The sequence below is a fragment of the Symsagittifera roscoffensis genome, chromosome 4 (assembly GCF_963678635.1).
Source record: "Symsagittifera roscoffensis chromosome 4, txSymRosc1.1, whole genome shotgun sequence".
In the NCBI taxonomy this organism is placed as follows: Eukaryota; Metazoa; Xenacoelomorpha; order Acoela; family Convolutidae; genus Symsagittifera; species Symsagittifera roscoffensis.
The window spans coordinates 45,166,781-45,180,704 of NC_087065.1; the positions used below are offsets into that span (position 1 = coordinate 45,166,781).

Here is a 13,924-nt window from a genome sequence, read left to right on the forward strand (position 1 = left end):
AAAGTCACAAATAAAGCAGAGAACAGATTCTATGAAATTTCCAATGCTACAGATCGTGATTATAGCAAAAAAGCCACCAAATAATAGAACACTTTTATTTACGAGTTAGGTTAGAAAAAATGAAGGTTCTTACTAATACACTACTCGCAAGCTCGCTGGTGTAAACAGGAAGTCAATGCGTTAATAACGTAAATACGTAAATACAAAAAATACGTAATGCGTAAATACAAAAAACTACAATAAAAAAATTCCGCAGAAGGAGCCCGCAGCAATTATTTACCCTTTTCATGGAAACTGAAAAGCATCAAATATTATATTTTACAAGATGCAATTAAAGTGACAGAAGCGTCACAAAAAGTAATGAGCCGAGCTCAAAACAGTTTCATACAAAAACAACTGATATCTTTGACATATATATTTGCTTAAATACGCACACTTCGGGTATCATTTCCAAATCAAGATGGTCATCCAAAATGTGCAACATTTTAATTGAGCGACACAAAAAAATGACATTGTTATTGAATGAAACTTTGATGTTCGTTCGAACACTTTCAAAGCGCTCGTTGAAAGTTTCATGCCGCATGCACTCCGTTGACATCAAAGCAAACGAAACACGCTTGTCCGATGATTTGAAGCATGGAAACAAAAACGCGCATCAATTTTTAATAATTAACCAGAAAAGAGTTAATCATGAATATACTTATGATAGTTCCATATACACTATTTACAATGCATTCCACATTCAAATTGTTGTGCGTTCTGTTTTTAATGTGACGATAGCCAACCAAATGACTCGGCTAGCCAGTTTTGATCGGAATTCCAGTTTGAAGATCTAGCATGCTCTTCATGAACTCATAGACTGTGAAAGACACCGACGTCTGAGGTACGATTCTGAGGTAGTTTATACTCAGTCCTTTATAGAGTCCGTTGAATATACCATGCTGCTTGTAGACAAACTTCATAGTAGATATTATATTCCTGTACTCGTGTGAATCCGGTAAAATTTTAGCTAACTGCATCCTACGTCTTGTTACATCACACGGGTAAGATACAGTTTGTGCAATGGCACCTGAAAAACCTCCGATCAGAGAGTGAACAAAATGACGCAACACAATTTCATCGGAGTTATTCGGGTTCGTTTTACAGAGCATTTTCCATCTAGTTTTTAGACATCTCCTTTTTAACGTTTCAAATGAGTAGAAAGATATGCCTGCGTATGGCACCATACCTAGCCATGAAGCCGTAATTCCTCTATAAAAGCCCTTCAACCCGCTTTCGGTTGTGTAGACTTTTCTGAAAGTATCTATGTAGCTGGTATAAATAATATTGGCTTTAGTTTGGTAAGCTAAACGAGACCTCACAAATTCTAATGGGTAGGTACAGGTGACTGCGGTTAAGCCAGCACATGAACCTGACAGCCCTCTTGCGAAGTGGGACTCGGGTCCGAAAGTGGCGAAAAAAATTCTGCGGTACTGCTCGTAGGTGGTGAATTGGAGTGCTCCGTACGGAAATACCCTAATGATCATGGCCATATTACCGCGGTATAATCCTTGTATGCCCTCTTTGGAATAAATATTTTTCATTATATTGAACACATTCGCTTTATCTGTATAAGCCCTGCTGTGCACTTGCATCAGTATTTTGGTCCGGTCCAAAGGCGCAACTGTAGTTTTGGCACAGCAACCAGCAAATCCTCCGGCTACAAAACTTTTCGCGATGGCCTCCCATGATGCGTTTTGCGATCGCGGGATGTCTTTGTACTTCGCAGCCAGCGTCTGGACTCTTTGCTTCTGCGATATTTTAGAACTCGGGCCATTACTCATCTGAAATTTCACGTGAACACTCCACTTGTTTTATAACGTCTGGTGAATTTATATCACAGCAAGAGAAGCCGGTCCCGGGTAAGAAAAAGCAAAATTCGAAGCGCAGTTATCAATCCAAATAAAAATCGAAAAAACCTTTATTCTTCAAAAAATCTTGTCAAAATTTGCCATATCTTTCTAATTAAAAGACAAAAATCCATATTAAAACACGCTCCTAAAGTATTCTAATTATTCGTTTATACCTTTCTGAAAGAAAAAAGCTCATCGTAAAATTTAGAGCTGAAAGAGCTTGCTTTCATCCACTCTTTATCAAAAAAGTCATAGCCAGTTATCAAAATATACACCCTGTCGAGTCAAAAGGCAAACTATTTCAGCTACGAATCTTCGAAATGAAGGGAATCGTATGGCGAATTTTTTTTTTATTGAAACCAATCAAGCGAAGAAACTTTGAAATTTTTCTTCTTGTTTCGTAGACCGAAACGGAATTAGATAGCGGAAATGTTACGTTTTTCTTCAAGAGCCATTCAACCGATGAAGCTTGAATAATTCAAGTTATTTCATATACCGAATCGGTTTCCGTAAGCAACGTTTTCGTAGTCACGTTTTTCGTAAGCAAGCCATTCGTGATAAGAAACTTTGAAGTTATTTAATAAAGCGAATCGTTTTGAGAAAAATTGAACTATCCTATGCGAGCTATTCAAGCTATGAAACTTAGAAACATTCCAAGTTAATTCGTAGAGCGAATCGGTTTTCGAGAAATTCATGTTTTACTTAAGCAAGCTATTGAATCTATGAAAAGTGAAATTTCAAATGGTTTCTTAGAGCAAAACGTTTTGCGAAACATTGACCTTTCTAAGCGTGCTAGTGAAAATATTCTGTCGCACATGTGAGGGAAAACACAGAATTCTTACTGCTAGAGATATAATCAATTACAGATCAACATAATATCTTCATAAATTATGCCAAAACAGAGCTAGAGCTTTTAGAAATTTACAATTTCCGAAATCTAACTGCCGCTATAATCATCGCACCCGGTCAATACTCTTGCCTGGGTTCTGACAAACCGATTTTCTTCAGGAAAATCCTATTTACATCAACAAAAAAACTTTAACTTGTAATTCACAGCATCACCGCCATCATGAACACCTGTACGCCAACAGACAAATTAATTCAAAGAGGCATAAGAGGATAGACTCTAATGCATAATAGAGAATAGATTCTGCCAAACTTTTCTTTTCCGACACCCAACTGCCCCCAATACTTAATAAGGAGAGTCCTATTATATTATTTTCAGTTGCTGTTGAAACGTTTTTTTTTCTCATCATATTTAAAAAGTAACTACAAAAGTTATTGCAACAATAAAGTTTTTCTCTCTCGTTCCCTTCAAAATTTGATTTTTTTGTTAGTTAAAAAGGTACCAACGCCAATTTCAATATATCAGTTTTTTGTTATTATTATTTTTTTTTGCCTCTTCACTTTTGCTTAAAAAATATCGGCTAAGCACTCTATTATTTTTTGAATAAATTGATGTGCAAAAAAAGCCTTAAAACGATTAAATTAAGCCTTCGAAGATAGAAATTTTGCTCTGTTCTTTCGATCGCACGTCTTATCTCAGATTTTGCTGGTTAACTTTTGAGAAACTTCAAGAGTTTCAAAAATCACGCTTAAATTCAATTCAACATTTTATAAAGGCCATAAGTTTTTTCCTTAAAAAGGGCATAACTGCTTGTGCAGATTAAATTTGCACTACCTGTTCTTTTGATTCAACCCCTAATCTCAGATTTGACAGGGTGGCTTGCAAAAATGCTTCCTAAAACCGAGCGAACCTTCAAAAATTGAACATTTTCTGCTGTCACAAAATCTGAAATGGGTCAAAAGGTCATAAAAAGAATAATCCTGAACTCCATAGCTGATTGATTCCCACAATTCGTAGAATCCGTTTATGCAGGGGATATCCCTACAATTTAATCTTCGATTGCACCCTTAATCTCAGATTGGGAACCGTAACTCTCGAGAGAACCAAAAAATTTCCAACCAACAGTGAACATTTCAAAACGTGAACTTTTTGAAAAACCAATTTTGTTTTTCTACCAAATTAAGTTTCTAGCAGAAAAAATTCAAAGCACCTGTTGTTTCCATTCAACCCGGACTCAAAGATTTGACAGGGAAGTTTTCAACAGAAAATGTCGAAAAACTTCAAATAGTAGACTTTTTTGAATATCAGCTAAACTACTACTAAAAATATGTTGGTAGCTGCTTATGCAAATACAATGAATGCTAACATCTGTTTCGAATGAATTTTTAATGTCAGATTTGACTGAAATTTCAAGGGTCCAAAAACGTAGAAAAATTCAAAATTAGCCAGTATATGGCTTTATTTTTTTCCTCAAAAAGAACTTTTGTATTCTTTACACCAGTTCTTCCGACCGAATATTTGCTTTTTAGATTGAGAAAAAATGGAATTCGTTTAAGTAAACCACGCTGCGCGTGTGTAAATATATCAATCTGTCTCTTGTGGGACTTGATTGGGTTTTGTGGGACTTGATTGGGTTTAATGTACTTCAATCTTATTTAAATTGATTGCGATATGAAATAAAAATTAGGTTAAGTTTTTTTTTCTACGACGAAGACACGAAACTGTCTTTAAAGCATTCAGCAATATAACACTAGTTTACACTTGTGTCAAGAGCGGGACCGATCTTTTAGCAGATCAATCTTTTGGTGTAAAAAGTAAAAACTGTCTTTTGACAGAAAAGCGTAAAACAAATGACGCATAATTGATTGGCAGGCGTAAAGAACGCTTAGTCTGTGGTTGAGCTTTCTCAGTTTAGGACTATTATTTCACGGTTTGTCAAATAAATCTAAGCAAAACTAACTAGTTTAGAGGCAAACACTGATTCACGTGCATAACACCCCTTGAATCGAATATAAGCGCATCGAAGAAAACCTGACTTGTTATTGTTCCGACTTTCGTAGCGAAAGTAACGGAATATTTGTGCTCAGGTGGGTTTTTCTTCAGACAAATTTCGACTTTTTAACTAGCCATTTTTGACGGGATTTTTTAATCGCTCAAAAGCTTTTGTAATCTTGAGCTTAAATTTGAAAAGATATTTCACCTGTGATCATTTTTCGTAAAGTTATGGAGGTTTAAAGATTGCCATTTTGGCCAATTTGGGAGAATTAACGCGCGATATATTTCGCGCTATTAACGCATAAGCGGAGATTTAATCCGTCTTAGAAATACAGTGCTGATTTAAATTAACTTGACAAAACGCGCTAAACTTGAAATTTAAAACGCATTTTTCTCAAATTGGGTTGAGTTAAGGTGAAAAGTTATGAAGACAAAACTTGCTTAAAATTTTAGCAGAATTAATAGGGTTTAATTTGTTTTGCAAAAATCGGGCCCGAAGTTTTATCCAAAAAATGGGTCATTTTGGCTTTTCTTAGTTAATAAAAAATTACGCCGAAAATACCCAGTCAATCACAGACATAAATATATCAAAGTAAGCCCCTTACGTAGCCCAACAAACTTTAAGAAGAGTATAATCTTCAAAACATTGTAGAAGTTAATTTATTTTTGTTTGATAGACAAAAAGGTCGTTTTTACTATATAAAGTACCAACTTTTTATTTAAAAACAATTTTTAAACTATTTGCAATTTTTTTTGGAAAAATTACCCTTCATAAAGTTTGTTGGGCTACGTAAGATATACTGTGATATAATTATGTCTGTGATCGACTGGGTATTTTCGGCGTAATTTCTGATTAACTAAGAAAAACCAAAATGGCCCATTTTTGGGGTAAAACTTCGGGCCTGAATTCTGCAAAACAAATTACACCATAATAACTCTGCTAAAACTTTAAGCAAGTTTTGTCTTCATAAATTTTCAACTAAACTCAACCCAATTTGAGAAAAACGGGTTTTAAATTTCAAGTTTAACGCGTTTTGTCCGGTTAATTTAAATCAGCACTGTAGTTCCAAATTGATTGAAGGAAGATTATTTGCATTAATTGATTTGTTACTAGGAGCGAAATCTATCTTTACGTACTTTATATGGCGTGTGGGGGATGATTTCCGCAAAAAACTAAAATTAAGAAAAATCATTTTATTATTTTTTTCACATTTAATTTTTCATGTTATTACAACTCCATAGACCTTAAAAGGCAGTCGGAACATTCAGGGCTTTGCCCTGATACGATTCTTCTTGTGTATTTTGTCTTGAAAGACTGGTCTGCTAAAATACGCACGAGCTTGTGTATGAGCATCGAACTTTCTACCCCCGACGAACTGTCTAATTCTCTGCATAGTTGATTTTACGTGCAAAAGAAGCACTCCAGTCTAAATTACCATGATACGAATCCTCCTTGTGAGAGGCTGTGGTCGCTCGCGACACAAGAGTATAAATTATCTTCATTGCGTCAATTTATGCATATAAAACTTGTTATAAAGACATTAAATTCTGACATCAGAACACCGAAAATATTATTTATCGAAATCCGTCTGACACTTCTACGATGATTTCAAAACCAAATGTATGCTTTGCAAAAGTCAATCACAATATGCAAAAAATCAGGGAATCATATAGCACCCAGGATTGATAACAAGAAAAGGGGAATCAGAAAGATACAAACTAATACTAAAAACAGTTCATTCAACTTTAGCACGGAACTCTTTGCGCAAAATTTTGCCCCAAATGGCATTGAACGGGTGACACACAACTGTGACGTCATTATTCGAATCAACCATCGGCCTGCTTTCGTTAGCCCATTTGAACAGAGATCCCTCCAAGTTAAACATCTGTATATTGGAAGTTAGCTGCTGAATTTCTGGCTCCGAAGATTTCGCACAATATTGAGAAAGTCTGCTGATGAGATCAGAAGATCGATAGCCCAGAGAGCAGTATGCCACAACTCTGGGCGTTTCACTTAAAGCGGATGTACCTGGGAAAGGAATACATATAAAATAGTCCACTTTACTGAAATGATCATTTGCAATAATAGTTTCAACTCATTGCATAAACATAGCCAACATACAACTTAAAAAATTTAATTTTCAAATTTAGAAACTGAAATACAAAACTGGAATCAACTTTTGAAAAAATATATATTTAGCGTAATTTTGCAATACTTATCGGCTAGCGTTAATTGCCTTCAATTTAGCAAAAGAATTTAGAGTGAACTTTAAAAAAACCAAACTTCAAGAGCTAAAAGTAAATAAGACCACCTGAAAACTTCACTTCGTCCACTAAAATTTAAGCATAGTCACTGGACAGTATTTTTTGTTGCCATTAGAAATCTAGAATTACATTGAGCCAAAAGGGTAAATTATCTTCCATCAAACATAATTTCAAGTAAAAAAGGGGATAAATATAGCCAGGAGAAGTTGGAAGTCAGGAACGCAGGAAAATTAAAAAAACATGTTTTTTTTTTAAATTAAAATCAACTTACGAATTTCAAAAAAATATATGGCCTTAAAGCTATTTGAAATTTAAGAACAATTTGTGATTGACTCTATTTTTGATAAAATTAACCCAATTTCAAAAAACTGGATCTATAGGTAAATTGTTTATGTGGCTGGAAAACCTGATAATTAAAAACCATCTTCGCAGTAGAAATCGATCACATTTTTGTAACCTTTACACTTTCGCTGTTCGATAGTGGAATTCGCCTTCCTTTTAAAAAAAAAGAAATGAACTGAACTTAAAACAAAATCATAAGTCAAACCGCAAAAACCTAAATCTTAAAAACCTTTTCCTGAAAAACACAAAAATCACCAAGACTTATGTAAGAGTACTGACTACGTTCATGACTCTTAAAGGACTCTTAACTCTTTCCTGGCTGTGGTGCAAGTAGAAAAGAATTTTCCGACTATATTCATAAAAAACCAAAAAATGTTTTGCTAGTTTTTTCTGCAAATTAGCGCTTGGAAATTTAGCGCGTGGAAATCTATACAACCGCGTAGAAACTTAGTTAAATAGACATAATCAACAACATAATAAACCTTATGAAAAATTATCTAGAAAAAATTTAAAAAAAAAACATTTAAGAATTTTTAAGTATTATACATCCAATACTAGCCTGCTTCATAATAAAATAAATTTTCACATAACGGTCAATACGATTTGGTATAATATGATTATTTGTGGTACCCGATTTGGCGTAGAAAACAACAAAAAACAAACACACTCTAATACAAATTTCCTCACCATTTTCAATGGTCAGAACAATAATGCTTATTTGAACCAATTACCTGGCCTCAATTGAGATTTGAAAGTTTTGTGAGCCTCGTTGATCGTCATCTGCATTACTCATTAATGGAAACGTTGAAATTTCACGCGCACAAACTATCACAAAGCAAAGCTTTTAAAACCAAACATTTTCAAAAAAACAATAGCAGGTAATTTTTATTAAATTTCAACCTCAATGTATCAACATCTTTCCGAAACTTTCAAAAATTCAGTCGAAAATGCTAACTTTTAAGTAAAAAATTTTCCGGAAAAAAGACACCGACCACAAACATTCCATCACTAATTTCAAGAGTCGACTAAACAAACAACAATTGAGGCAATATACATATCATCATGCATTTGAATTAATATTGTTTCAAGAGTTATTGGCAAATGGCGCCGACAACCGAGATTAGAAACATAAATGGCAAACTCGTTCATCATTGGTCCCATAAATCGGTTTAAATCGCGTCTATATAATAAGTCTATTTAGCTTCGAACGATGAAAATTGCCAATGACACAATTTTGCGTCTCTTTTATCGTTCAATTTTCAAGTTTTATTTGACCCATTTCAAAACAAAAGTGAGCAACAGAAAATCTTAAGATAATGCTAGCTTTCAAAAAGCCATTTCCGACAATTACAAGTCTATTTAAAACGGAGATCACCAAGTTCACGTGCATTGTTATGAAAAATCAAGTTAACTAATTCGTCAACTTTACAGAATTGTAAGCGAAATTACATTTGTTAAATTTGACGATTTTGCGTCAAAGTTACATTTGACGCTTTTGCTGGTAAAAAAACGGATGACCTAATCAATTTTCACAGACGTGATTCCGAGCTCCGCACTTCTTGCGATACAAGGCATGCATAGCATTTCGAGCTAGCAGAAAATGAGAAGGAAACTACTTTAGAAAAAATAAGTTGAGAAAAATGAATCGAATGATCTTCAATTTCAAAAAAAAAAAAACAGTATCTACTTTAACGGCAAAACTTGAGTAGCCCGTTGGACCGATACAAATTTTCACAGAGAGGCGAGGCTGCGCTTCGCAAACACTAGCGGGAACACGACAAAAAAGCAGCTCTACAAAGTGCAATAAGAAAAAGTAGAAATAAGCCTCGATAGTAAAAAAAAAATGGCTTCATCTCGGATTCCATCTACAACCTAGATGTTATGAGTCTCACGCACTAACCACTCAGCCACGGACGCTCAATAAATTTTAAAAAAGCACAAACGAAGCAGGGAACAGATTCAATGAAATTGCCATGCTACAGATTGTGATTATTGCAAAAGTGTCACCAAATAGGTGAACACTTTTATTTGCGAGTTAAGTTTTAAAAAAGAAACTTCGTACTAACACACTAGGCTCGCAAACTCGCAATTGTAATAAGAAGTAGTATTGTCTGGAAATCTAGAATAAATTTTTAAAATTCGAAGACTTCCCAAAACCGCTTCGTAATCAATTAAAAGCATGAAATTCTATTTTGCTCTTCAAACGAAAAAAGATACGACACAGGGGCAAAAAACATAAGTCGATAACAGTTTAAAAACCTGGGAAAACTCAAAACCTGGGAAAACTCTGACAACATTCCATTATTGGGTTGCTAATTTCAACTTGATGAAAAACTGGAAAATCGAAAAAACCTTCACCATTGCAATATACGATTTAGCTTAAACGTGAAATTCTTTTGTTAAACCTGCAAAAATATTACGTTGAAAAAGCTTAAAAATGGCGAGATAGCGAAGTTCGCATTTAAATATATAATAGATAAATAATAGATGAAAGTTAAAAAAAATTAGGAGACGGGTAGATAGACAATCAAATTAATTTAAAAAAAAACAGGTATACAGACAAACAGACAGACTTAATTTGGCTTCGAAAAAAAATTACTGAAAAATTAATGACCTTGCGGAAAACTAATTGAAAAACTTTCTTAAGCATTGCAACATATGATATAGCTTAAACATGAAAAAAAAAATTCGTTAAACATGCAAAATTATTATGCTTAAACATGGGAGATAGCTGTCACTCGCATTTAAATATAGTATAGATAGATAGATAGATAGATATAGATTGCAAGCTAGCAGACATGACATGAAAGGAGAGCCACTAAATCCAACGAAAAGGACACAATTTTAGGAGAAACCACAAGTAAAAAAAAACTTGAATGGAATGATGTTTTATTTGCACAAAAAAAACACGTCCAGAAACACAGTCGATAGCGTTTAATGAAAATTCAAAAAATAAACGATTCGAAAACAATTATCCAGCGGAAATAAAATTGTTGCCATGAAAAACTTTGAACTATAAATTGTATTCAGAGATTTTTAACGTTTTGCGCGATCCGGAGGAAAGCCTGCAAATTATGGTTCCCTCGAACAACAAAATTATGTTAGCAAGCCAATAAAATATAAGCCAAAAAAAAGAAGAAAAATAAACAAAGTCAAGTAGAATTACGAATTGCAGGAGTAGACGAAAACATAAAAAGCAACCCTAATGAAAACTGTATGCAGCAAAAAAAATCTAAGAGGTGGCAACAAAAACGACAAAACATAAACAGACAAATGACAAGCCGTTTTTGAAACGAAACATTTCCCGTTTTTTAAAAAAAGCTCCGGACCAGATTTCAACCCAGGACCCTGCTCTCCTAGACGCATTCGTTACCTCCCGACTAAGTATTCCGCGGACGCGTAGAAATTTGGATTCTTTATGAACGAAGATACCAAGTTATTCTGTTAAACAAGTTGTTAACCCGAAAAATATATACTCCGATTTGATAACGCTTGCTAATGGCAAGCGTAATTATTAAAGCAATTGAAAATAGGCCTAAACCCTTTAAGATAAAAAGACTAAAAAGCATAGCATTGATAGCTACCAAATAGAAGAAGAGATTGAAATACTGAAGTAAAAAAAATTTAAAAAATCAGCAATTATTTTGGAAACACGAAAAATTCAATATCAGAAAAAAAACAGACGAGAAACAATCACTAGAATTAAACAAGCATTTAGTCACTAAGCCGACAACATGTGGTAAGACGCCCATTTCATCCGAAAACAAACAATGCCAAAGGAAAATATTGTCATAAAAATTGAGGGTTTAAATAGTTTGAATTTGTAATTTTTATACAAAAACCGCCCTAATTTGATTAAACTTAATAAGAATAAATCAATTCCTGCCCTTAAAACTATGCAAAAACACTACACTGACAAAACAAGAGCCGAAATTATTTAGGCCGAATAGAAATTGTATGCGAAAAAAAACTGAAGGAGTTAATCAACGACAATTGAGACTAAAATGAAAACTGCTTACAGCTCAAAAAAATCCGTGGTGCGGCAACTGAGCCGACAAACTATAGTCTACTATTCAAGTTTTTCCGGAAAAAAGTCAATTTCAGACACTGAAATTACACAAAGTCCGGCTGGAATTCGAACCCCAGACAATAGGGTGCAAAGGCAACCGCAATACCTCCAGACCAAGTGGGAAGGGGCCTGAAAATTGCTACGAAACTACAGTAAAGCAACATCAAATTCTTACGAATTTAAAACAAAAGTTGCGAAAGAGAAAAAGTCTAATTCCGATTACAATACTATTGCTCTCGCAGGGGTAAGAACGAAGTTATTCAAAATCAAAATTGGTAAAATTACAAATTATAGAATGAATTTCAATTACTGTAATGCTCTTCAAATCAGAAGAAAACAAACTGCTTTGGAATTCAATCCGACAAAAACAAGCAGTTTTTTTGAGAAAATAAAATCTCATTTCAAGCATATAGAAAAAATAAGGTCAGAAACACCTAAAAAAAATTGGTCAAAACCAAATATATTCTGGGTGTTACCTAGAATTGCTTTGATGGATTGCACGACTGCAGGTAAATTCTTGGTGGAGGGGTCCACTCTCACACTTTTCTCGATATGACTGACTCTGAACTCCTCGTCAGGTCTTACATCCTAATCAAACAAGCAAAAATTAATGAATCGATCTCATTCTACAGCTTTGATCTCATTCTCAAATTGACCTTAAAACTTATCGAATGATATTGGTGTACCTACGATTTGTAGGTTCTATTTTTCCTCAAAGATTGCAGGTCATTATCGACATTTTTGAACTTTAGGTAGACCAGATTTTCCGAGCTTTACAAAACAAAATTTTCCGCACCGCTAGCAGATTTCTGAAGAAACAGGCGGCAAAAATGCCGTTTTAGGACAGTTATTGGAGAGTTTTAGCCATGTAAATGCGTTTTTTTGGCGCGCGCTCCACCTTGAATTTAGTTTACCCCTCACGTTTTCATCAAATCAAACCTTTTCGAGAAATATTATCTTCAAATGGAATTTATGTCGGTAAGTTCACAAATAAAACGAAGATAAAGAGAGCACTGGATGAGTTAGTGTAAATAGCCCACTAGATCATGGACCCTTAAGGTCAATTTACCTTCCTTGAAGTGACGCTAAAATGATTCAGCTGTTCCTAAGCTCCGCAATAACTAATAACACTAAGCTGATAGATTTAGATGACATAACAAAGCGAGACCTTGATTTGAGCTCGGAAAAAATTTAGAGAAGAAAGAAGGCGTACTTGAAAAACATTCGCCATCTAAGAGGTTGTTGAATCAATGCCATTTAGAAGTCACACAGCTTTTTAGTAGTTCATTATTATTCGCTCCCTTTATTAATCGCGTGTTACTAGTCGTGTGCGCATGCAGATTAAGACAGATCTTATAAACGAAATAACAAACTTGAAGGGCGATCTACTAACCAGAACGACTACAGCGTCTTTCGTTTGCGGGTTGCGGATCAAGTGGTGCAGCTCAGAGGTCTGCATCTGTTTGACCGAAGGGAAACTCGCCCTCATTGACTTGCATGTCAAAGACATTTTGATCGACTTGTCTTCTTTCAACTCAAGCCCTGCAGCTTCTTCAGAGTGATGTTCGGATTCTGTCATTTTATCTGAAATAGTTCACATGTGATCTTTCAAAGAATCGCTTCTAAATCTCATCAGATTGACTTAAATACATCTTCAAGGTGCGATAGTAAATCCTTGCGATAGTTTGTGCTCGTTGGTTGAATATTAAAAATTGTAAATGAATTTTTTGACACAAAACTTACTAACAAAGGACAAATCGCACGGGATCCTACAGTGCCGTGAAAAGGCGGTCTGATCTTTTGAAAAACTATCCTACCAAAAAGACATTTCATTACCTCTAGCAAAACAAGGGCAGTTGCGATTTTCGCCTAGATTCAAGTTTCGGCTTTTGATTCTTAAAAAAGTGCACTTCAAACATATTTACCGATATGCGAGTGATGAGAATAAAACAGCAATTCCTAATTTGAGTTTGATTTTTTTAACATGTTTTGAGCTTTTACCTTATTCTTGAAGCTTAATATCAATTTTTTGGCCTACGTCAGCAAACGATAGAACATTCACAGAGACGAAGCATGATTTCGCACGCACCACCAGTCATCACAAACATAGCGTGTCAAGCTAGTCTACATACGATGAGATAAAAGCTAGAAATCGAAGAAAAAAAATTGAGAAAAAATTAATAAAAGACGGGAGTTTACCTATAATTCTTGATGTGTCTCGATTTGTCATAAATTCAGTTAAATTTGAACAAAAGTGTCGAGAAAGGTAATCAAACTGTAAACAAAACTTAAAAGGCTGTAACTAAGCCAACAATGTTTTGAAAGACGCACGTTGTGCCCAAAAAATACTACCAACAGATAGGAACAAAAGATGGGAAAAGTGTCAAGGAACAAAAAATAATAAAAAAGATTTTTATACAAGTTTCGAATATCGTAGAAAAAAATATCAACATAAAACTTATCAACATAAAACTTCAAGATTCTAGTATAACTGGGTCTAGATAGTTTCAATAT

At 34.5% G+C, this 13,924-nt stretch overlaps 2 protein-coding genes across 2 annotated transcripts in view; both read right to left on the reverse strand.

The window, feature by feature from the left end:
• Positions 1 to 356: 356 nt before the first annotated feature.
• LOC134844243 (solute carrier family 25 member 16-like) lies at positions 357 to 1,819 on the reverse strand. Its single transcript, XM_063860829.1, has one exon. The coding sequence runs from the start codon at positions 1,632 to 1,634 to the stop codon at positions 798 to 800; it is 837 nt and encodes a 278-aa protein (XP_063716899.1). The 5' UTR covers positions 1,635 to 1,819; the 3' UTR covers positions 357 to 797.
• Positions 1,820 to 6,160: 4,341 nt separating this feature from the next.
• Positions 6,161 to 13,924, reverse strand: part of LOC134844191 (uncharacterized) — a 170,817-nt gene continuing 163,053 nt past the window's right edge. Inside the window, exons 2-4 of the mRNA XM_063860759.1 lie at positions 12,804 to 12,996; positions 11,887 to 11,998; positions 6,161 to 6,763 (exon numbers count right to left, since the gene is read on the reverse strand). Coding sequence (XP_063716829.1) covers positions 6,471 to 6,763; positions 11,887 to 11,998; positions 12,804 to 12,989 — 591 coding nt within the window. The 5' untranslated portion in view covers positions 12,990 to 12,996 and the 3' untranslated portion in view covers positions 6,161 to 6,470. The remainder of the gene's footprint in view (positions 6,764 to 11,886; positions 11,999 to 12,803; positions 12,997 to 13,924) is intronic.